This window comes from Lipotes vexillifer, unplaced genomic scaffold (genome assembly GCF_000442215.2).
Source record: "Lipotes vexillifer unplaced genomic scaffold, Lipotes_vexillifer_v1.1 scaffold639, whole genome shotgun sequence".
NCBI lineage: Eukaryota > Metazoa > Chordata > Mammalia > Artiodactyla > Lipotidae > Lipotes > Lipotes vexillifer.
In genome coordinates this window covers 2,702,010-2,727,871 of record NW_006786377.1, presented here as the reverse complement: position 1 = coordinate 2,727,871, position 25,862 = coordinate 2,702,010, and the positions used below count along the sequence as shown (strand labels likewise).

General features: G+C 39.3%; 1 protein-coding gene across 1 annotated transcript in view; it reads left to right on the top strand.

Moving 5' to 3' along the window:
- The window catches only part of MTHFD1L (methylenetetrahydrofolate dehydrogenase (NADP+ dependent) 1 like), a 194,981-nt gene that overhangs the window by 93,682 nt on the left and 75,437 nt on the right, over positions 1–25,862 (top strand). The window contains exon 21 of the mRNA XM_007458769.1: positions 22,543–22,682. Coding sequence (XP_007458831.1) covers positions 22,543–22,682 — 140 coding nt within the window. The remainder of the gene's footprint in view (positions 1–22,542; positions 22,683–25,862) is intronic.

Genomic DNA, 25,862 nt, shown 5'->3' with positions numbered 1-25,862 from the left:
TTGCTTTACAATGTTGTGTTAGTTTCTGCCGTATAGCAAAGTGACTCAAATATATATATATATATATATATATATATATACACATATATCCCCTCTTTTGGATTTCCTTCCCATTTAGGTTACCACAGAGCATTGAGTAGAGTTCCCTGTGCTATACAGTAGGTTCTCATTAGTTACCTATTTTATACCTAGTATCAATAGTGTGTATATGTCAGTCCCAATTTCAATAGTGTGTATATGTCAATCCCAATCCCAATCTTTGTCTATACCAATTTTTCAGATTCCACATATACACGTTAATATATGATATTTCTTTTTCTCTTTCTGACTTACTTCACTTCTGTATGACAGTCTCTAGGTCCATCCACGTCTCTACAAATGACCCAATTTCGTTCCTTTTTATGGCTGAGTAATATTCCATTGTGTATATGTGCCATATCTTCTTTATGCATTCCTCTGCTGATGGACATTTAGGTTGTTTCCATGTCCTGCTATTATAAACAGTACTACAATTAACATTGGGGTGCATGTGTCTTTTTGAATTATAGTTTTCTATGGGTATATGCCCAGTAGTGGGACTGCTGGGTCACATGGTAGTTCTATTTTTAGTTTTTTAAGGCACCTCCATACTGTTCTCCATAGTGGCTGTATCAATTTACATTCCCACCAACAGTGCAACAGGGTTCCCTTTTCTCCACTCCCTCTCCAGCGTTTGTTGTTTGTAGATTTTCTGATGATGCCCATTCTAACTGGTGTGAGGTGATAACCTCATTGTAGTTTTGATTTGCATTTCTCTAATAATTAGTGATGTTGAGCAGCTTTTCATGTGCTTCTTGGCCATCTGTATGTCTTTGGAGAAATGTCTATTTAGGTCTTCTGCCCATTTTTGGATTGGGTTGTTTTTTTTTTTGATATTGAGCTGCAGGAGCTGCTTGTATATTTTGGAGATTAATCCTCTGTCAGTTGCTTCGTTTGCAAATATTTTCTCCCATTCTGAGGGTTGTCATTTTGTCTTGTTTATGGTTTCCTTTGCTGTGCAAAAGCTTTTAAGTTTAACTAGGTCCCATTTGTTTATTTTGTTTTTATTGTCATTACTCTAGGAGGTGGGTCAAAAAGGATCTTACTTTGATTTATATCATAGAGTGTTCTGCCTATGTTTTCCTCTTAAGAGATTTATACTGTCTGGCCTTACATTTATGTCTTTAATCCATTTTGAGTTTATTTTTCTGTATGGTGGTAAGGAGTGTTCTAATTTCATTCTTTTACATGTAGCTGTCCAGTTTTCCCAGCACCACTTACTGAAGAGGCTGTCTTTGCTCCATTGTATATTCTGTCCTCTTCTGTCATAGATTGGGTGACCATATGTGCGTGGGTTTATCTCTGGGGTTTCTATCCTGTTCCATTGATCTATATTTCTGTTTTTGTGCCAGTACCATACTGTCTTGATTACTGTAGCCCTGTAGTATAGTCTGAAGTCAGGGAGCCTGATTCTTCCAGCGCTGTGTTTTTTTTTTTTCTTTTCTCAAGATTGCTTTTGCTATTCAAGGTCTTTTGTGTTTCCATACAAATTGCAAAATTTTTTGTTCTAGTTCTGTGAAAAATGTCATTGGTAATTTGATGGGGATTGCACTGAATCTGTAAATTGCTTTGGGTAGTATAGTCATTTTCACAGTATTGATTCTTCCTATCCAAGAACATGATATATCTCTCCATCTGTTTGTGTCATCTTTGATTTCTTTCATCGGTATCTTATAGTTTTCTGTGTACAGGTCTTTTGCCTCCTTAGGTAGGTTTATTCCTAGGTATTTTATTCTTTTTGTTGCATTGGCAAATTGGATTATTTCCTTAATTTGTCTTTCTGATCTTTCGTTATTGTTAGTGTGTAGGAATGCACGAGATTTCTGTGTATTAATTTTTTATCCTACGACTTTACTAAATTCATTGATTAGCTCTAGTAGTTTACTGGTGGCATCTTTAGTATTTTCTATGTAAAGTATCATGTCATCTGCAAACAGTGACAGTTTTACTTCTTTGCCAATTTGGACTCCTTTTATTTCTTTTTCTTCTCTGATTGCCATGGCTCGGACTTCCAAAACTAAGTTGAATAAAAGTTGCGAGAGTGGACACCCTTGTCTTGTTCCTGATCTTAGAGGAAACGTTCTCAGTTTTTCACTGTTGAGAATAATGTTTGCTGTGGGTTTGTCATATATGGCCTTTATTCTGTTGAGGTAGGTTCCCTGTATTCTCACTTCCTGGAGAGTTTTAATCATAAATGGGTGTTGAATTTTGTCAAAAGCTTTTTCTGCATCTATTGAGATGATCATATGGTTTTTATTCTTCAATTTGTTAATATGATGTATCACATTGATTGATTTGCATATATTGAAGAATCCTTGCATCCCTGAGATAAATCCCACTTGATCATAGTGTATGATCCTTTTAATGTGCTGTTGGATTCAGTTTGCTAGTATTTTATTGAGGTTATTTGCATCTATGTTCATCAGTGATATTGGCCTGTAGTTTTCTTTTTTTCGTGGTATCCTTGTCTGGTTTTGGTATCAGGGTGATGGTGGCCTCGTAGAATGAGTCTGGGAGTGTTCCCGCCTCTGCAATTTTTTGGAAGAGTTTGAGAAGGATACATGTTAGCTCTTCTCTGAATGTTTGATAGAATACGCCTGTGAAGCCATCTGGTCCTGGACTTTTGTCTGTTGGAAGATTTTTAATCATAGTTTCAATTTCATTACTTGTGATTTGTCTGTTTCATATTTTCTATTTCTTCCTGGTTCAGTCTTGGAAGGTTGTACCTTTCTAACAATTTGTCCATTTCTTCCAGGTTGTCCATTTTATTGGCATATAGTTGCTTGTAGTAATCTCTTGTGATCCTTTGTATTTTTGTGGTTTCAGTTGTAACTTCTTTTTCATTTCTAATTTTATTGTTTTGAGTCCTCTCCCTTTATTCTTGATGAGTCTGGCTAAAGATTTTTCAATTTTGTTTATCTTCTCAAAGAGCCAGCTTTTATTTTTATTGATCTGTGCTGTTGTTTTTTTCATTTCTATTTCATTTATTTCTGCTCTGATCCTTATGATTTCTTTCCTTCTACTAACTTTGGGTTTTGTTCTTTCTCTAGTTGCTTTGAGTGTAAGGTTAGGTTGTTTAGTTGAGATTTCTCTTGTTTCTTGAGGTAGGATTGTATTGCTATATACTTCCCTATTAGAACTGCTTTTACTGCATCTCATAGATTTTGGCTTGTCATGTTTTCAGACACATATGCCATGTTCTTGAATGGGAATAGTCAGTGTTATCATCATTCCTCTTGTCAAACTAACATGTAAATTACTATAAAGTTACTGTGCTATATATCATACCATATTATGGTATAGCACAGTAATTATGTTGGGGAAGGAAAAAATTTCCCTCTACCCTTACAGGTTTTTCTGGCTGGCCTAATAATTACATTGACATGAGACAGATTAACAGGAGAACAACCAAATTTAATCATGTACATACAGGGAATCAGAACATGAGAGATTCCAAAGACAGTCGGGTGAAATGAAGTATATATGTCATCCTGGACTAAGGAGAAGGTTGTAGAGTCTGGGACTTCATAGGTTATGAAGGTAATTCACAGGAAGATGAAAAAGCAAATGTTTGGTAAACAAATGTTTCCTTGATTATGCAGAGACAGTGGGACACAAAGAGGACTTGGATCTCCAGGCTCTGCCTAGTTCCCCCCACACACATCTACACCTGACCCATATTCTTTGTAGGTATCTGGTGAGCGTGCTGTTCCTGGATCAAGCCCTTTATCTAAATTCTTTCAGGCAGTTAAGGAGGAAGTAAAAAGAAAGAATTCCTGAGTCTTCTGTTTCTTAAGAATAATCAACATAAAATAATCCTCATGTCAAAGAGACACATTTTGGGGTGGAAAATTTCACTATCCTGTGGTTCCTTTAAAAATAGAGGACAATGAGCTTCATCATTAAATCAAGAGCAACATTTGTTTAGATTCTAAAAGAATAAATGATGAGGATAGACAAGAAAAAAAATTTAAAGAACAATGATGGATGATTTACCTAACTCTAGATACCAAAACAAGATAATACTGCCATAACAATAAAGAGGAATAAACAAAGAAAACTGATATCAAAGGAATACCTGTGTCCTTAATTAGACTTACTCCCTTATATGTAGATATTAATAATTTGATACAGGTAACATTTGAAGTCAGTGGCCAGTGGATGTATCACTGATTAAATGATGTTCAGACATTTGACTATTAATTTTTTTTTTTTTTCCATCCAGCCACACTAGTCTTCTTGCTATTCCCCAAACACACTGGGTGCTTCCACCTCAGGATCTTTGCACTGGCTCTTCTCTCTGCCTGGAGCACTCTTTTTTTTTTGGCTGCCCCACACAGCATGCGGGATCTTAGTTCCCTGACTAGGGATCAAACCCCTGCCCCCTGCAGTGGAAGCATGGAGTCTTAACCACTGGACTGCCAGGGAAGTCCCCTGACTATTAATTTTTAAACATAAACTTTAGAGTCCTTCATCACAATTTATTCCGAATAAAGATGGATTAAATTTTAACGTGAACGTTAAAACATAAAGCTTTAAGAAAAAAAGCAAAAAGTATGGTATTATTGGTGTAACATCAAGGTTATTAAAAAGAATAGATGTATATAGAACATGGAAAGAAGTTCACAATACATAATGTAAAAGAAATTACGCTGCCAAACAATATTTATAATGTATTTCTTGCATTTTAAAATTATGAAATAAATATATACCTGCAATTAAAAGGTATGAAAGAAGTATATCAAATGATTACTTCTATTCATCTGTGGGAAATGGGGTCATGGTGACCTTCACTGTATTCTTTACGTATTTTGGTTTTCTTGAAATTTTTACAATTAGTGTGCATTACTTTTGTGATTTTTTAAAAAAAGGAAAAATTGGTTTAAAATCTGAAGTTATTTGACACGCAGAGTTAGGGAGAAATGGTTTTTAGGCAGAGTGCACAGAACCAACAGATGTGGAACGGAAAGAGGTGGTGGGTTCTGAGGATAGTTTAGCTGGAGTATAAGACGTGGCAGAGATGAATTTCATGGTTAGATCAGGCCATTTGGAGGGGAACAAATGCCGATCTGAAATGTTATGCTTTCAATTACTGGTAGAGATAAATGGACAATTCTTCAATAGTGGTTCCATTAAGACTCCCTTGAGAAGATGGCGTTCGAGGGAGGTTTTGAAAAAAGTTTAAAATCTAATCCAGTAAAGGGGGACAGAGGGGAGGAAGGTCAGTATGTGTGCAAGGAATCACCGGGAGTTCATCCAGCTCAGCGATGCGGCAGAGAAAACAGACTGGACGTATATTTTCCACGTCCTTAGAGGTCATGGAGAAGAGCATACGGTTTCTGATCCATGAGAACTTCCGGAATGACTTTGCAGTGTTACTGTTATCAGGGCTCCACTGGAAGATGGGGTTCCTTTCCAAGCTACCCCTTTCCCATCAGGTAAGGCAGTCCACCTTCCTGAAGAGAATGAGTGAGGGGAAGGAAAGGCCAAAGGGTTATCTAATTGGCCCCTTCCCCAGTAAAGGACTCGGGTAGCAGTTACAGATGTGGGTGCTCCACAGCCAGCAGCACTGGGTATTTCCACAAGGAAAGAGCTCAGAAATACAACGTTGAGTGAAAAAAGCAGCTCGTGGAATTGTAAATACAGTCTCCCACACTTAAACAACATACAAACAGCACTGTGTTTTGTTTATGCCTTTGGACATGTGCAGAAGAATGAAAACATGACCCGCATAAGCACCAAGTTAATATGAATTGCTGGCCGTGAGAGGAAGGGAAGGAGCTGAACTGGTACCCGTGCACGAGGATAGCCTTCAGCTCTGTCTGTGCTGTGTTACTTCTTTGTAAAAGGAAAATAAGCAGTTGTGGCAAAATGTTAATGTTTGTTATTGATGCAGGGCGGGGGACAAATGTAGGTTGGAATTTAGGAGATAGACTGAGGCTAGAGGCGTAGATTGGCAGCTGTCATTAGTATGTGGTCAAGTCTTTACTTTTTTTAGAGCTAAATCTGGATGCTAACAGTCCTGTTCAGTGGGTCAGGGCTTTTACGTTACTTTCTAGCAGGAGTGATGGTTGTATATAGCCATCCATGCTCTTCCATTTCCCTTGATAATGGGAATGGTAGAGATGTGGACAGTAGATGACCTGAGGGATCAGAACAGCCTGAGCCCTGGCAGGACTTTCTCTCTACAGACTCAATGCGGAGAAGTGAAGAGATTTCTCAGAGGTTGCCCTTGTAGCCTGCTGTCCAGAGGCAGTGAGGATGGCTTATTCATCCACTAAAAACTCCTTCTTGCCCACTGAGATGTTCAGTTATGTCCTAAAGAATGAGAGATTTCTTTTTAATTTTTATTTTTCATATATTCAAGTGTTTATGCACACAGACATACTGAATTTTAGACACCAGCCATATGAGTGCCTTCTTTTGATTGCCCTCCACCCCAGCCCACCTCAGTCTTGTTTAGTCCTTTTTTGTTTGTTTTATAAAAGTGCATGAATGTTTTGGTCGACTGGATTGTTTTTACTTTTTAGAGTCAGGCAATAGTTTAATAATAAATTCTGAAAATATTTAAAACAACTACGAAAATAGGTTTTTTTGCCTTCAAAGAACACTTCTTTGTTTAGCACGTACACAGAGGAGATAGAAATTAGAGTGGGAACAGTTCTTAAAGTCAGATGAACGGGAAACCCTCTTGAGACCTACTGTGTGTCCTCTTCTACTGCAAACTGACGTACCGGTTTCTGCTGTCTTGATTTAAATCTGTGTCTGGAGCTTTCGATTAGACGCTCTCTCACTTACCTTCAGTGGCATAGCTTTGGGGCATCTATGAAAGAGTTACAGCCACTCTCAGCCTCAGAAATTTTAACTTTTTCATCAGCAAAACTTTGAGCAAGTCTCACGTCTTTTCTAAATTAGAAATGTAACCTTGTCTTTAGTCCCAGAGTTACTGTTGTGCAGAGAAAGAAAACACTGCATAACGTTCAAATTACGTGCAAACTGAAATGATAGAAATGAAAAATGCTATCACGTTTCTAAGTAGGCTTTATTTTCACAAAGGAATCAGCTAGGATTAGGTTCACCCACACATACCGGCAATAGTGAAAAAAGTGGCCCAAAGCAAATATAAGTTTATTTCTCTGCCATGTAAAAGAAATCCAGGGTAGACAGTCTCTACTGGTATGTCATCTACTCAGTCATCAGGGTGTGCCTAGTAGCCCAGGATGGTTGCACAGGCCCCAGCCATCACATCTGTAACCAAACCAGCAGGAAGGAGAATGAAAGGCATACCACCTTTTCTAGAGCCTTACTGGAAGTCATACAACACTTCTGTTTACATCTCATTAACAACCTTGTTCTCATAGCCATACCTAGCTGCAAGAGAAGCTAAGACATTTTCTGATTCTGTATGGGCTCCTTTAAACAGAAAGGTGAGGTTAGCATGACATAGTTCAAGAGGTTTTCTCAGACTCAGAATCAAGTTAATGCCAAGTCATCCATGTCACTATACCTCACTTTCTCTCGTGTGTGTGTGTGTGTGTGTGTGTGTGTGTGAGTGACAATATCTGCCAGGGTTTAGAGAGAAGAGACCTTTGACTTCTCTACACAAACATGCTTAGGATTATCTTCTAAATCAGCCAAACTGACAGGGCCACTTTCATTCTTAAGTAAATCAAAGATCAGTTTTTTCTTGTGTGATGCAAATAATCATATTTCTATTATTGGTACTTAACCCAAGTTGAACCCCACTTCTAGATATAAGGCCAGTCTGGGGACATACCAAGAGCAGGAGAAAGAAACACGGGTGGCAAATGAAGGTTTGTTCTTTGTTTATACAAAATAAGAATGATACCAAACTTTAGTATCAACTCCTTCTGCACATAGGGATGGGGTAGAGGTGCAGAGGTGGGAACATGAGAATTCTTGACGCTTTGTTACCTTTCCCTTATAAACTGTGTTTACTTGGACTTCTCAAGGGCATGTTCCATGGTCAACAGTACAGAGAGATTCAAGGACGTAAATAACAGCGAAAACGGTTAAAGGTGCCTGATATATTCTCTCCTTCACATCAGATTTTCCAGTAATCAGTAATATGTTTCTACTCATGTATGTTCATTTTATAGACGGAAAGGATTATTTTTTAAATAAGCCAAGGAAAAAATATGCTCATCCCTCCTTTCGGGGCAATTATCTTTACTTTGAGTTTTTTAGACTTGTAAGTAGGAATTACTGGCCTTTTCAGTGAGTCCTCATTTGTTGTGTTAAATCGAATCCTTTCAAGATCTTGTACCACTGGACAGGCAGGGGGGCTTGTCTATTGCTAGTGACCAGGTCAGACACACTGAAGAAAACATGGAAAGAAGGACCATGGAGACCATTTCTGCCCAAAAGAGCCACTGGATCAGTGAGAGTAACATTGCATCTGTGCCCCTAAATGTACTGGTAATGGCTGAGGTTAAGGTCGTCCTTCCTTTGAGCTGCCTGTGCCGTTTGTCCCAGTGCTGAGCAGAGTGGGACCAGGTCTGGATAATCATTAAATCGATCTTGTGAGAAACCAGTGGGGCTAGACAACGACTGTAAAACCAGCCGGTCTGTCTCCCTTCCTAGATAAGAAATCTGCAGAGTCTGGGCCAGTGGCTCTTGAATGTTTTGACTGAAACCCAGAGCATAAAGTACACTTTATATCACAAAATGCATGTGCACACATGCACACACGTGTGCAAAAATGGAATCAATGTCTTATGAAACAAGACTACTTTCTCATATCATATGTCATGTATCCTAATATTTCCTATCCTATTTCTTCTTTTTTTTTTTAAATTCTTGTTGCAACCCAGTAAATTGATGATGTAAAACACTCATGGGTCTCTACCTTCAGTTCAAAAATTCCTGCCCTGCCTGCTTTTATTTAGTTAAATACGTTGTAGAATCTTCCAGCTTTCAAGTTTAGAATGTTTTCCTTCCATCTTAGTTTCTTTTTCTATAATAGAAGTTGTCATACTAGGAATGTTGGTAGATTTAATTTGTTTCCAAACTCAGGCATCTTGGTTTCTCTTGCTGGGTTTCTTGCAGTCACAGAAGAAAAGCTAATATAGTGTTTTGGATGTTGTTTTCTTCCCCCGGGAACCTTTGAGATTAAACGTATTTACCTTTTGACATTTATGCCTTTTTCCTCCTTGGCTTGGTTTTCATCAACTGCTCGATGAAAAATGTTCTGTTTCATCTTTCCATTACTTTAAATTAAGGCATGTTGTTAGCAGAGATTTTCAGAATTTGTTTCAAGTTATTTTCCTAGTGTCTGGTTTTCAGGAGCTGCAAGAGAACAGCTCTGCCCCAAGCAGTCACCCGAAATCCAGGCCCTTAGCCAGAACTTTGGGGTACCACAGTTGGCTAAAAATGGAAGGGTTAAAACCCTGGTCGAAGCAATGACATTATACAGGTGCTCATGATCTGTACAAGAAGTTGGCATCTTTGGGTAATGAATTTGTGAATTTAATTCAGTTGGATTTTTATAGAGGAGGTAAAAAGTAACATGTATAATTTAATTTTCATCTAAACATTTTTTTCAAAATCAAATTTCACTTTGGTCAAAACCATTTTACAAAACAAGACGTATAACGATGGGTTCAAATAACAGGAACCAGTGTCTGTACCTAATTAATTCTCTGGAAGAAGGATTCTGGATCCTGATACCAAAGTACATCTAAGTGGCATTACTGGTATTCTTGAAGTTTTTATTACTACCAAAAACAGATAGTTTATATGGACCTATGTCCTTTTTATACTTTCCTTATCTTCTTTTTCCTTTTCTCCTAATAAATCCCCTGTAACCTTCTCATGCTTCTATACGACTACCAAACTTCCCCTAATGTGTGTAAGCACTGCCATCACCAAAAAAGTAAGAAAGAGGAAAGGCACGTGTTAATATTAGTATTTTTTTTCTTTAATTAAAAAATTGGTTTCTTTTTCCTGTGCCCAGCTGAATCTGTATACTTGATGAAAATTTGACCCTAAGACATTTAATAAAACCAAAGAGCAGGGGGGCTTCCCTGATGGCGCAGTGGTTGAGAATCTGCCTGCCAGTGCAGGGGACACGGGTTCGAGCCCTGGTCTGGGAAGATCCCACATGGCGCGGAGCAACTAGGCCCGTGCGCCACAACTACTGAGCCTGCGCGTCTGGAGCCTGTGCTCTGCAACAAGAGAGGCTGCGCTAGTGAGAGGCCCGTGCACCGCGATGAAGAGTGGCCCCCGCTCGCCGCAACTAGAGAAAGCCTTCGCACAGAAACGAAGACCCAACACAGACAAAAATAAATAAGTTAAAAAAAAAAAAAAAAAAAAACCTAAGAGCAAAGACAAGTCCGAAAGAGCAGAAAGGATTTCATTTTTTTATAGAATTTCATAGTCTTAAGTTGGATCCTTAAAATTCATACATTCTAAATCAAGTCCCCCCACACTTTTTTTTCCAGCTGTAGTAATAATACAGAGCTTCCCCTGTCATTTATTGATTCATTCTGGTTTACTTAGTCTCCTTCTAGTCGTTGAAAAAATAATTAAAATCCTCGAAGGCCAGCAGCCTACCTTGAGCTGCAATTCAGAGTTTATGTGCTTCTCTGTCTCTGACCTCCACTTGCCCTGAGTTTATCTGTAGACAGCTACAGCGGAGTAGACATGTTTACATAGAGTAGAAAAAGGCAGTTTGAAGAGTCCAGTTTCCATTCCTTTAGCATTATTCAGGAATTATAGCCCACGGTGCTTCAGAATGAAGCCTAGTCCGGCATCTACCTTACTTCTTCCTGTACAAAGGTTTTGTTTTCATTTCTGATTTGTCGTGAGAAAGTTAAGTGCTAACTGAATGAAACCTACGGTTTTATTTCTCCCTCCATTTCCTAGAAATTCTTCTGAGGATTAAGTTAGCAAAATCTGCCCTGTGCAGACATACTTCTTATCTCAACCTATTTTGAGCTAAAACTGATTGCAAAGCCTAGTTCTTCTGTGAGCCCTCTAACAGTCCATAAATTCAAGTTCATGTCCCAAAGTAATGGGGACTCACTATGTTGTGGATTTGTTATGTATGTTGGTTGCATGTATCACGGAGAGAAAAATTATTGCCATTAGAAAGTGGCTGTGAAATCTGAAAATTCTAATCTTCTGAGTACACATGGAGTAAACCCTTAGTGACACAGCAAGGTGGAAGTTCAGTTTGCTATGATAGTGACAATATGCAGGTGTCTCAAGTAGCCAGAAACTCAGGGACAACTCTTGGTGCCTCAATTTAACTCTATCCCAGAGCCTAAGGAGGGTTTTCCCCAGTGTAAAAGCAAAAACGAGAATTTCAGATCTGAAGTATTTGTTGCCTTTTCTCCCACCGTCGCGTGCAATTTGGAAAAGGAAAACCCAAACAAGAGAGTTGCGGCTGGTCATTTCCCCAGCCAGTGCTGGAGGGTGGATGCCTGGCTTGGAGGAGGCTGGGAAGACCCATCTTGGGATCTGACTCATCCAGTGAAAGGTGGTGAAATACCCCCTGACTCCCAGAATACCATCTGGTTCTCAAGAGGCCAGATTGCAGAGCAAAGTGTTCTCTACCTGTGACCTGTTTCTGCTGGTGTTGGATACCAAACCCAGATGGAGCTGGTCCTTGCAGCTCTTTCTTTTTCACCAGTATACTACCCGCCACTGCCCAGAACTCAGCACTGTAGGCTGAGAACTGGGAAGGGATGAGATTCATTATCCCTACATGAATTGCTCTAAGAGAGGAATCTAGAGCTACATCTTGGATATCAAATTATTATTGAAGTGCAAGGTGTTGAGATTTACATCTTGGTACACAACTTGCCAAGCGGCTGAGTTCAAGAAATGCTGCAGGATCAGTTATACGTGGACAGGGCAGGATGGAGTAGGGGCCTAGCCTGCAGTCAGATGGACCATGATTTCCATCCAAGCTCTATCGCCTTCTAACTGTTTGACCTTGGAAAAAAAATCATTTAAACTTTTACATCTTTAACTTCAAAATCTGTAAGCAGAGGATGAAGGCGATAAAAAGTGAAATGAGATGGAGAATGTCTAGTGCATTGCCGGGCACACAGGCATGTCAGTAAATGTCAGTGTCCGTGCCTCTCCCCAAGCCCCAGTCTCTATTTGAATGGCTTTTCCCCATCATATATGTTTGTTCTTAGTAGTAAGACAGATCATTGCCATCACCCGTGTTGTCCTGTATTCCTTGCTTCCTTACGAAGTTGGTGCATCATTCACCTGTGAGACACTACTTTTCGTCACCAGGAACTGCCGTGTTGTAGTAAACACATCGTTGACACAGCGCATCAGACTTTGCTGAGTGGAGTTTTTACTCACATTTCAGGGTCTCATGGGACATATGGTTATCGTTAACATAATCTTGTACGGTGTTTTGTTCTAATGCAGCAAATGCATTTGTAACGTTCTCAGGAAGAGTGTCTAGAAAGTACAAGGCTCCTTTGTCCTGCTTGAACTAGAGCAGAGTGTCTACCTCTTTGGACATTTTGGGTAGATAATTCTAGGTGGGTTTTTTTGTTGTTGTTGTTTTTAAGCAGGTGTGCGGCTGTCCTCTGCATTCTAGGATGTTTAGCAGCTTCCCTGGCTCCTACTTACTAGAAGCCAGTTACAGTAACCAAGAGTGACTCCAGATATTGACAGATGTCCCCAGTTGAGAACGACTGAACTGCACTTAAGATTGTAATTCCATAGAAATGGGTTCAGTAAACGTACTAACCCATGAGATCATCTAGAAGTAATCGTGAAAGAGAGTTGATTCCAACTTGCCTACATACTGATAGATAAATAAACATTTTAAAGTACCAAAGGGAATTCAAGCAGGAAAAAAAATGAAAAGAAAGGTTGGAAAGATGTTCCTTTGTTATTAGGTAACGAATGAATCTTTCTCGTCTTTGTCTTGTTAACAACGTGCTGGCAGCCCTGTTTCCTCACTAAGTGAGGACAAGGGCACATTGATAAATGCTTAGATGCCTGGCAGGATCACAGAGGTTCAGTAATTACTGAATGAGAAGAAACAAAGGTTTTTCCTAAATTCTGGGGTGTATATGTTTTTTTGGTTTTTTTTTTTTTGCGGTACGCGGGCCCCTCACTGTTGTGGCCTCTCCCGTTGCGGAGCACAGGCTCCGGACGCGCAGGCTCAGCGGCCATGGCTCACGGGCCCAGCCGCTCCGCGGCATGTGGGATTCTCCCGGACCGGGGCACGAACCCGTGTCCCCTGCATCGGCAGGCAGACTCTCAACCACTGCGCCACCAGGGAGGCCCGGGGTGTATATGTTTAATCAAGAGTGCTTTGGGCCAGAATGGCCGAGAGTATGTAATATGGAAAGGTGCGCTCTGGGCCGGGCATCAGAGGGACCTGAGACAGCATAGCAGGTTCTTCGGTTCTTCATCATTATCTCAAGAAGAGAGCTTACCTGGCACATAGGAGCCCTGAAGAGGTTAGAGTATGTCATCCCTAAAGGTCCCTCATAGCTCTAGAATTTTATGAACGCATGGCTTATAGGGCCTGCCTATGATGTCATGATGTTAATGCTTTTTTTTTTTTAAGGTAGCAGATCAGTGATGACTCTAAAATCTGAGTCCTAATCATCACTGCAACTTCTCTGTGTATAGCAAGTTGGGGATGTGATAGAATAACTTCAATATAAAAATCATTCTCTCTGCCTTATTGAAGAATTTCATAGACAAGCAAGTGTGCCTGTCAGTAGTGGCTTTTTTGTTGTTACTGTTTCTGTTCAGTTTGTACCATGGGACTCGGGGTGTCCTAGCAGATCAGCATAGAGAGCCAGCCACCCAGTTGTCCAGTATTGGTTTTTACCCAGAGCTCTGTTTTCTGTGCAGGTTACTAAGAGTATTTGTCCAAATAGTCCCTTCCCAGAGCAGACCCGCTGACAGTTCCTTTCTGAGCAGATTATGGGTTTTGAAGTTTGAATCAAGCCAGGCTACAGAATCCCTATCTACGAGCTTCTGTGCTCACACAGAGCATCAGTCAGCATTTCCTGTTTCCATTCACGCTGTACGTTGAATAGCTATAAACAACCCCCTCGCCCCTGCCCCACCCCCCCAAAAAAAGAGATTGCCAAGAAAAATAATTCTTGTGGCACGGGCAGTTTCTCACAAACCTTTTAAAACATGTAGCTTGCAGAAGTCTACATTATGTGCTCTTCAGGATTTGCTAAATCACAGTAAACGTACTTGCTTCGTGACTCAAGACCAAGTCTCTACTACAATCCACATTAAATAATTCCTTCTCCCATATCTGTTTTAAAATTTATAGAGAGCAGCAAAGACAGTAAGGGAATAAATTGCTTATTTCAGGTCACTAGGAAAACTTACTTAACGGGTTTTCGATGTCAACCAGTCCCAGGATTTGCCTAGGAAATGGAACTTGCCCCCTTATCACAACCAGACACTGTCCCCCTTGCCCGTGGGACTAAGACACAGACACACAGCACTGCGCGGTGTCCATGTTGAAGTTAGTTCTTGTTGATGACACCGTATTAAGTGGTCCTTACTTTTGGAATTACTGACCCACCAGCATACCTTCTGTTTTCCTTAGCAGTCTGATATTTGAAAACAAATACAAATACGTGCAGTATTTCTGACCAGTTTTCAACGGATAAGAATCTGGCACCTCCTCCTCTTTTCTTCATATTGTTTGCCTCCATATTTCCCTTGCATTTGGAAGCCACAGTCCTAGACCTTTACTACTGCATTCTGTTTCCTTCCCTAACTGAAGTTCTCTTTGTTACTGTGCTTCCTCCCTCCCACCATGAAATTAATCTTGTCCAGCTTATGTAGACATTTGAGGTGGTCTGTCTTTTTCAGATATGACCTTTATAGCTCTTACTAAAATGGTTTTGGTATTTTAAGAAAAAAGGATATGATAGGGAGCTGTAAGAAAACTATTAATTGTTTAAATTCTATTTTATATGTATGTCTATCTGCCTTTCCCTGTTGAGTAATAGCTGGCTCCCTCTCTGATAGTTTCTTCTTGTCTTTGTTAATTCACTCATTTTTTTTTGCACTTGGTACTAGAGATACAAAGGTGAATGAGATATGGCCCCGGCCCTCCACATGGGAGGTGACACATACGTCTAATTAGGATGCTACATGCAGAGATGGATGTGGGCTCCGTGGAGCAACAAACCAGAGGGCTAGGAGGGGCAGCTTCCTCTGCCTGAGAAGTTCAGAGCAAGCTTCCAGGAGATGAGGCATCTGAGCTAAGGCTTTAAGGGAGAGGGGAGAGAAGAACATTCCAGATGGGAGAAGAGAGCTGAGGATGACAAATCACGTGCTTCGTGTGGGCTCTCCTGGAAGTGGCATTACTGAAACATGAAATTTGAGGCAGAGGGTGAGGAAAGTGAAGGCAGTTACATTAGGGTGGCCTTTGGTTTTATGTTAGGGATCTTGAGAGTTTTTCCTTTGGCAGCACTGAGCTGATGAAGGTAGGAGAACTTGGTAAGTATATGTGAAGGCTGAGTTGAGGAAGGGAAGAGTTCAGGTTTTTTAAAGAGAATTGGAGCATTTGCAAGGGAATTAAACGTTTATAAATAAAATGTGTGAGCATGCAACTTTTGCAAGGGAATTACACGTTTATAAATAAAGTGTGTTATTAATAACACAATAAAACAAGTGTTTTGACCAAGTGTTTTGAAACTTTCTACTCCCTTTTGTTTGGTTTGGAGGTATATACGTTAATTCAGTGCCTACTATGTGCCTTGCACTGTTACCAGACATGGTCCCTATCCTCATGGAGTTTACACTGTAATAGGGGAGCTTCAAGTGGACATGTACATCAGGTTGGAAAGACTAGAGATCACTTGATCAAACCCCATTATGTGAAATGTACATAATAGTCTACTTCTAACTATAGGGTAACATTAAACAGTTTTTTAAATATCATAACATAGCTAAATCTCTTGTTCAAAGGAAATGTAGTAAAGGGGAGGAAAATGACTTGTAGCTATGTTCATTCCAAATTGAATACTTTGAAAGGAATGTTTTTCAATTTGTCAAAAGCATATCAACAGTCATAAAAAAATTTTATACCCTCTGGCACCATACTCTCACCCTTGGGAATTTATTCCAAGAATATAATTTGAAAGAGGTTAAAGCCCATATGCACAGCTATTTTGCAGCATTATTTATATTGGAAACAACCCAAACATCTAATAACAGGGGGAACAATTTTGCAAATCTTGGTGCATCAACAGCAAAATGATAAGTTGCCACTTATAATTGTTGGAAGTTTGTAGTACAGCAAGAAAACGCTGATAATTTTAAAGTAAAAGAGCAGACTACAAAATTCTACCTATTCGTTAAAAATTACATAGGAATATGAGGTACTAAAAGGAAACCATAGGGCTTCCCTGGTGGCGCAATGGTTGAAAGGCCGCCTGCCGATGCAGGGGACACGGGTTCGTGCCCCGGTTTGGGAGGATCCCACATGCCGCAGAGCTGCTGGGCCCATGCGTCCGGAGCCTGTGCTCCGCAACGGGAGAGGCCACAGCAGTAAGAGGCCCGCATACCACAAATAAAATTTTAAAAAATAAATAAATAAAAGGAAACCATAAAGAATTAGGACAACTACTTGACTAAAAAAGTCAAAAAGTGTCTGAAATTATGGGTAATGTTTTATTTTTCTTTTCTTTTTTTTGAATGTTATTATATTTATTTTTTTATATGGCATGTTCTTATTAGTCATCAGTTTTATATACATCAGTGTACACATGTCAATCCCAATCGCTCAATTCATCACACCACCATCCCCACCCCGCTGCGGCTTTCCCCCCTTGGTATCCATACATTTGTTCTCTACATCTGTGTCTCAACTTCTGTCCTGCAAACCGGTTCACCTGTACCATTTTTCTAGGTTCCTCATATATGTGTTAATATACGATATTTGTTTTTCTTTTTCTGACTTTACTTCACTCTGTATGACAGTCTCTAGATCCACCCACATCTCTACAAATGACCCAATTTCATTCCTTTTTATGGCTGAGTAATATTCTGTTGTGTATACATACCACATCTTTATCCATTCGTCTGTCGCTGGGCATTTAGGTTGCTTCCATGACCTGGCTATTGTAAATTGTGCTGCAATGAACATTGGGATCTTGCTGTGATTTATGTCAAAGAATGTTCTTCCTGTGTTTTCCTCTAAGAGCTTTATAGTGTCCGGTCTTACATTTAGGTCTCGAATCCATTTTGAGTTTCTTTTTGTGTATGGTGTTAGAGAGTGTTCTAATTTCATTCTTTTACATGTAGCTGTCCAGTTTTCCCAGCACCACTTCTTGAAGAGACTGTCTTTTCTCCATTGTATATCCTTGGCTTCTTTGTCATACATTAGTTGACCATAGGTGCGTGGGTTTGTCTCTGGGCTTTCTATCTTGTTTCATTGATAGATGTTTCTGTTTTTGTGCCAGTACCATATTGTCTTGATTACGGTAGCTTTGTAGTATAGTCTGAAGTCAGTGAGTCTGATTCCTCCAGCTCCGTTTTTTCCCATCAAGACTGCTTTGCCTATTCAGGGTCTCTTGTGTCACTGTACAAGTTTTAAGACTTTTTGTTCTAGTTCTGTAAAAAATGCCATTGGTAATTTGATAGGGATTGCATTAAATCTGTAGTTTGCTTTGAGTAGTATAGTCATTTTCACAGTACTTTTATTATTATTATTTTTTTGTGGTACGTGAGCCTCTCGCTGTTGTGGCCTCCCCAGTTGCGGAGCACAGGCTCCGGACGCGCAGGCCCAGCGGCCATGGCTCACGGGCCTAGCCACTCCACAGCATGTGGAATCTTCCTGGACCGGGGCACGAACCCGTGTCCCCTGTATCGGCAGGCGGACTCCCAACCACTGCGCCACCAGGGAAGCCCTCATTTTCACAGTATTGATTCTTCCAATCCAAGAACATGGTGTATCTCTCCATCTGTTGGTATCATCTTTACTTTCTTTCATCAGTGTCTTATAGTTTTCTGCATACAGGTCTTTTGTCTCCCTAGGTAGGTTTATTCCTAGGTATTTTATTCTTTTTGTTGCAGTGGTAAATGGGAGCGTTTCCTTAATTTCTCTTTCAGATTTTTCATCATTAGTATATAGGAATGCAAGAGATTTCTGTGCATTAATTTTGTATCCTGCAGCTTTACCAAATTCGTTGATTATCTCTAGTAGTTTTCTGATGGCATTTTTAGGATTCTCTATGTGTAGTATCATGTCATCTGCAGACAGTGAGAGTTTTACTTCTTTTTTAATTTGGTTTCCTTATTTTTCTTTCTCTTCTCGATTGCTGTGGCTAGGACTTCCAAAACTATGTTGAATAATAGTGGTGAGAGTGGACATCCTTGTCTTGTTCCTGATCTTAGAGGAAATGCTTTCAGTTTTTCACCATTTAGCATGATGTTTGCTGTGGGTTTGTCGTATATGGCCTTTATTATGTCGAGGTAGGTTCCGTCTATACCCACTTTCTGGAGAGTTTTTATCATAAATGGGTATTGAATTTTGTCAAAAGCTTTTTCTGAATCTATTGAGATGATCATACGGTTTTTATTTTTCAGTTTGTTAATATGGTGTATCACATTGATTGATTTGCATATATTGAAGAATCCTTGCATCCCTGGGATAAATCCCACTTGATCATGGTGTATGATCCTTTTAAAGTGTTGTTGGATTCTGTTTGCTAGTATTTTGTTGAGGATTTTTGCATCAATATTCATCAGTGATATTGGTCTGTAATTTTCTTTTTTTGTAGTATCTTTGTCTGGTTTTGGTGTCAGGGTGATGGTGGCCTCTTAGAATGAGTTGGGGTGTGTTCCTTCCTCTGCAATTTTTTGGAAGAGTTTGCGAAGGATGGGTGTTAGTTCTTCTCTAAACGTTTGATAGAATTCACCTGTGAAGCCATCTGGTCGTGGATTTTTGTTTGTTGGAAGATGTTTAATCACAGTTTCAATTTCGTTGCTTGTGATTTGTCTTTTCATATTTTCTCTTTCTTCCTGGTTCAGTCTTGAGAGGTTATGCCGTTCTAAGAATTGTCCATTCCTTCCAGGTTGTCCATTTTATTGGCATAGAGTTGCTTGTAGTAATCTCTTAGGATGCTTTGTATTTCTGTGGTGTCTGTTGTAACTTCTCCTTTTTCATTTCTAATTTTATTGATTTGGTCCTCTCCCTCTTTTTCTTGATAAGTCTGACTGATGGTTTATCAATTTTGTTTGTCTTCTCAGAGAACCAGCTTTGAGTTTTATTGATCTTTTTCTGTTGTTTTCTTTGTTTCTATTTCATTTATTTCTGCTCTGATCTTTATGTTTTCTTTCCTTCTGCTAGCTTTGGGTTTTGTTTGTTCTTCTTTCTCTAGTTCCTTTAGGTGTGAGGTTAGATTGTTTACTTGACATTTTTCTTGTTTCTTGAGGTAGGCTTGTATAGCTATAAACTTCCACTTAGAACTGCTTTTGCTGCCTCCCATAGGTTTTGGATCGTTGTGTTTTCATTTTCATTTGTCTAGGTATTTTTTGATTTCCTCTTTGATTTCTTCAGGGATCACTTGGTTATTTAGTAACGTATTGTTCAGCCTCCACGTGTTTGTGTTTTTAACGTTTTTTTCCCTGTAATTCATTTCTAATCTCATAGCGTTGTGGTCAGAAAAGATGCTTGATATGATTTCAATTTTCTTAAATTTACTGGGGCTTGATTTGTGACCCAAGATGTGATCTGTCCTGGAGAATGTTCCGTGCGCACTTGAGAAGAAAGTGTAATCTGCTGTTTCTGGATGGAGTGTCCTATACATATCAGTTAAATGTTTCTGGTTTATTGTGACTTTTAAAGCTTGTGTTTCCTTATTAATTTTCATTTTGGATGATCTGTCCGTTGTTGTAAATGAGGTGTTAACGTCCCCCATTATTACTGTGTTACTGTCAATTTCCTCTTTTATAGCTGTTAGCAGTTGCCTTATGTATTGAGGTGCTCCTATGTTGGGTGCATATATATTTACAATTGTTATACCTTCTTCTTGGATTGATCCCTTGATCATTATGTAGTGTCCTTCCTTGTCTCTTGTAACATTCTTTCTTTTAAAGTCTGTTTTATCTGATATGAGTATTGCTACTCCAGCTTTCTTTTGATTTCCATCTGCATGGAATATCTTTTTCCATCCCCTCACTTTCAGTCTGTATGTGTCCCTAGGTCTGAAGTGGGTCTCTTGTAGACAGTGTATATATGCGTCTTGTTTTTGTATCCATTCAGCAAGTCTGTGTCTTTTGGTTGGAGCATTTAATCCATTCACGTTAAGGTAATTATTGAGCTGCATGTTCCTGTGACCATTTTCTTAATTGTTTTGGGCTTGTTTTTGTGGGTCCTTTTCTTCTTTTGTGTTTCCCACTTAGAGAAGTTCCTTTAGCTTTTGTTGTAGAGCTGGTTTGGTGGTGCTGAATTCTCTTAGCTTTTGCTTGTCTGTAAAGCTTTGGATTTCTCCATGGAATCTGACTGAGATCCTTGCTGGGTAGAGTAATCTTGGTTATAGGTTTTTCCCTTTCATCACCTTAAGTATATCATGCCACTCCCTTCTGGCTTGTAGGGTTTCTGCTGAGGAATCAGCTGTTAACCTTATGGGAGTTCCCTTGTATGTTATTTGTCATTTTTCCCCTGCTGCTTTCAGTAATTTTTCTTTGTCTTTAATTTTTGCCAGTTTGATTACTGTGTGTCTCGGCGTGTTTCTCCTTGGGTTGATCCCGTATGGGACTCTCTGCACTTCCTGGACTTGGGTGGCTGTTTCCTTTCCCATGTTAGGGAAGTTTTCGACTATAATCTCTTCAGATATTTTCTCGGGTCCTTTGTCTCTCTCTTCTCCTTCTGGGACCCCTGTAATGCGAATGTTGTTGCGATTAATGTTGTCCCAGAGGTCTCTTAGGCTGTCTTCATTTCTTTTCATTCTTTTTTCTTTATCCTGTTCCGTAGCAGTGAATTCCACCATTCTGTCTCCCAGGTCACTTATCCGTTCTTTTGCCTCAGTTATTCTGCTCTTGATTCCTTCTTGTATTTTTCATTTCAGCTATTGTACTGTTCATCTCTGTTTGTTTGTTCTTTAATTCTTCTAGGTCTTTGTTAAACATTTCTTGCATCTTCTCGATCTCTGCCTCCATTGTTTTTCCGAGGTCCTGGATCATCTTCACTATCATTATTCTGAATTCTTTTTCTGGAAGGTTGCCTATCTCCACTGCATTTCGTTGTTTTTCTGGGGTTCTATCTTGTTCCTTCATCTGGTACATAGCCCTCTGCCTTTTCATCTTGTCTATCTTTCTATGAATGTAGTTTTTGTTCCACAGGCTGCAGGATTGTAGTTCTTCTTGCTTCTGCTGTCTGTCTGCCCTCTCTGTTTTTCTTTTCTTAATTTTTATTAAAATGTGTATATTCAGTGAATGCTGGGGACAAATATCCTCATTTATTCACATGTTAAATGCTTTCTATTTTATCTTAGTAAATTTTTTTTACTGCTTCTTCCTCTTTCTGCCATAAATTATGGCCTTGGTTGTACTGTAAGTATGTAGTGCGTATTCCATAAATATTTAATTTCTATTCCGTTAATAGTATTCCTTCCCTAGAGCAGTGTGCTTCTCAAATTTTAATGGACATTCATCTCACTAAGGGATCTTGTCAAAATGCTGGTTCTGATTCAATAGTTCTGGGATAGAGCCCAAGAGTCTGCATTTCTAATAAACCCCCAGGGGCTGGTGATGTGGCTGGTCCAGAGCTCTGCTTTGTGTATGAAGATGCTGCTGCTTACCCAGTGTCAGGAATATTATCTTGGAAGGCAGTGTTGGATAGTCTCCCTGCTATAGCCGTAACTGCCTCAGTAACATTTTTAACAATTTGGGGGCAGGGGAAAGGATGGTTAAACATGAGTGTCCTCTGTGGTTATGAAGTAAAGATACCATCTTATTATCAAGCCTGATGATCAGCCTCCTTAAACGGCTCAACTAACTTCAATTTTGTCCATCAATAGAAATGGCCAGATGGAATGAAAATAAGTTATTCTGTATGTATCTTACAAAGAGTAAGGAAAGATCTTCTATGCTAATCATACTAGCAATGTTCTTTGACGCAATTTGGAACCTGATTAAAAAGTTGAAAATACCATCTGTGTTAAGAAAACCTTTGCCTTGACCTTCTACTGGAAGAAAAATCTTGGCCATGGCAATGAATCCTTAAGGAAAAGTGGTGTGAAGCAGAGTAGAGAGAGTCATCCTTTTATGGAATGTAAGGAAGTAGGACATTTCCTAAAACCATGGAAACGTCTTTTTACGTTTGTATATGAACAGGATGCAGTGGTGTATAGTAACCTTGAACGTGGAGGAAAATTTGTCATCCTTTGAATTTGAACCACATCAATGATTGTCAAAACCTACTATTGTTTTTCGAAGATAATAGCAAGTTTCAAACTTGATTCTCCACAGTGACTGAAGCTGGCTTTGGTGCTGATATTGGCATGGAGAAATTCTTCAACATCAAGTGCAGAGCTTCTGGCTTGGTGCCCAGTGTTGTGGTGCTGGTGGCGACAGTGCGGGCTCTGAAGATGCACGGAGGTGGACCAAGTGTAAGCACTGTGCTTCCTTTCTAATAAAACAGAAGGAAGCAGAATTGAACCTTTGAAACCTCCAAACCTGCTTCATAACTGCAGTTTTCTAGAATATCTCCTTTTTCACAAATCACCATTATAGGGCACTTAGAGTGCAGTTCGATCAAGTAATTAGTAACACCCACAAAGTTATTTCTAAGCAATATTTTGGGAAGGAGCATGTGACCGCTCTTTAGTTCTAAGAGTCTAAACTGAAACTTATGTCAACATTTTATAACCCTGTGGTAATGGGAGGGTAGAGGCTTTGGTTCCTGAATGAAGAACAGAAGGGTTAGAGTGATTGCATTTGTGGGTGAGGTTGTTCAGTGTTCGTACGGATAGTTTTTTGGTTCACTGACGCTACATCTCATCAGATTTCATCTAGCGCTTTTTTCCTTCTGTTTCTGTTTATTATGATTTCACTTTATAACTCTGTTAGAGCACTGGATTATTTCTAAGAGAGCTTTGCTTAGAGAACACAAATTCTGTTTTAACATTTTTAAAGACTTTATCATGTATAGAATTCACACACACCTGAAAGGAGTTTTCACCTTTCCACAGCAAAGATGTCGTTTTTTGTGGGTTTTTTTTTTCTTTTTCTTTTTCTTTTTCTTTTTTAGGGATTTCCAAAGGGAGAATAAGAAATGTTGCATTGATTAACCATTTTTGAAATAAAATCATTTGGAGTTTCTTTATTACTTATACTATTGATATATTACACAAACTGCCAAATCTGATTTCTTAATTGGTATACTGTGTATGCAGATATCACACAATGATTAATTATATAGCATAAACAAATAACAAGTTTGCCATGATGAAACACCGCAATGTGCACTGTTTAATCATCTTAGCAATTCTTTGTCCTAGGAGAGGCAGACATATCATTTTACAGATGAGGAAGCTGAGGTTTGATGTGTTTAGGGGATGTCACCAGTCTAGCAGAGAGCCAGATCTCAAGCCTGGGTCTGAGAGAACAGATTCTCCACTTTTGTCAGGCATTCAGAGCTGAATATGAATGAAGGGTAAACCTTTTCTGAATCCCTAATCCACTCATTAATACCAGACGCTTGAGCACTTCATTTTAGCCTAGAGCTTCACCATTATATCAAAGGCAAGATTGACGCAGCAGGTTTTATAATATAGTAGTGCTAAAGAGTTCTGATTTTGTTCAAAACACCAGTTGTTGCTACCAATCACTCCTTGAGTTCAGACTCTGAAGCTGTATCAACTTCCATTTTCAAAAAACGATCTCTACCTATATAAGAGAAGTTTGAAATTCCCCCTCCCTGTTTTGCACCCTGAAAATTATAAAAGCAAAGGGCTTTCATACTGGAAAGGGCTTAGAAATTAGTCTGGTTCAAGTCTTTACAAAGATAAAATTACTGAGGTGCTGGAGGATTCTGGATCTTGCTTAGTATCCTCCATCTATTTAGGGGACTAATCAGACATGAAATCAAGGCCTCTGGACTTCTAGTCCAGTGTTTTTGCACACTCCAGTCTCGTCTCTGTCCTGTAAAAACTCACTACATGATTTATAATCCTATTTCAGTTCATCTTAATGTGTGTGCTCTGTTTTACAATGGCTGCATTTTCTGCTCACCTTAATCCTCGGTACCTCTTTCAGTTCCCCTTAATGTCATGTTTCCATGCTAGTGATGATTGCAACAGGGCTCGAGATTAGTAGGCACAGATATGGGTGGAGGATAATAAAAGGGGGGATCAGGAAGCCGGATGAAGCTCAGCGTTCCTCTCCTGGACCCCAGTAGTCCTTCTGCATCATATTATTTTATGCTTGTCTATATGTGCATCTCCCCACTCGACTCTGAATTCCTTGAGGTTAAGGACTATATCTTATTAATTTGTGTATTCCTCATGCCCGGCATACTCTGTGTCAAGGAAGTGTTTTCAATAATTGAGTAATCCATGAACTTTGATCTTCTTAATCCTGTATTCCATATTATCCACCTCAGTGTCATTCCTTCTTACTTGAAACAACTCCACAGTAATGTTTTTGATCCATTATAACTTCTACTTCCTTTTGATATCATTACACAAATAACCTCGGCTGCCTCTTATGTTTATTCAGCTTGTTTTTTTTACATAATTTATGCAGTGGAAAATCCCATGACCCTTGAACTTGCCCATTTTAGCCCCAGTCATATCCTGTCTTCCAAAATGCTGACCATTCTTGGTGCAATGGAAGAACTAATACATTTGGATTCAGACATGTTTTTTATAATTAGCTCTTTAAACATAGTTTCTTAAGGAGGGTTCTCCATAACCAATAGGATGTGTATTTACATAAAAAGATTTGTTATAAGTTATTGGCTCACACAATTATGGAGGCTGACAAGTCCAAAAATCTACTGAGTGGGCCACTGCTGGAGACTCAGGAGAGCCAGTATTCCAGTCCCAGTCTGAAGGCAATCTGCTGGAAAATTTTCTCTTGCACAGATGCTTTTTGTTATAGCAGGCCTTCAACTGATTGAAGTGATGGGGCGGGGGGCAGTCTGCTTTACTCAGTGTCCATCAATTTAAATGTTATTCTCATTCAAAAACACCCTCACCGAAATACCCAGAATAATGTTTGACCAAATATCTGGGCATCCCATCACCCAAGCTGACACACAAAATTAACCATCACCCCCATTACTGATTTTTGGTGTGTGGTGTAATGACCAGGCCTAATTTTATTTTTTTCTGTGTTAATAACCAACTGGCCTGGCACTATTTATTTTAATTAGTCCCTCCTTTCTGATCTTCAAGCCTACTTTGTGATAAATCAATTCTCCATACATGTGTAGGTGTGTTTCTGGGACCTTCGTTTGGTTGCACTGGTCTATTTACACATAATTGTGTGTGTGCTACACTAAGTCTGTAGTGCAAGCTCTCCCTGGTAGTTCTCTTTCTTCATGGGTGCCCGGCCTTTATCAGTCCTTTTCACTTCCATACGTATTTTTGAACTAATCATAAAGTCCCATAAAGAATCTTTCTAGGATTTGGGGGTTTTTTTTGGAATGTCATTAAATCAATAGATCAGTTTTATATCTAGGAACCTGGGATATTCACTGATTTAGGCCTTTTGAAATATATTTTAATAAACATTTACAGTTTATTGCCCAAAGGACTTCTACATCCTTTTACCGATCTGTTCCC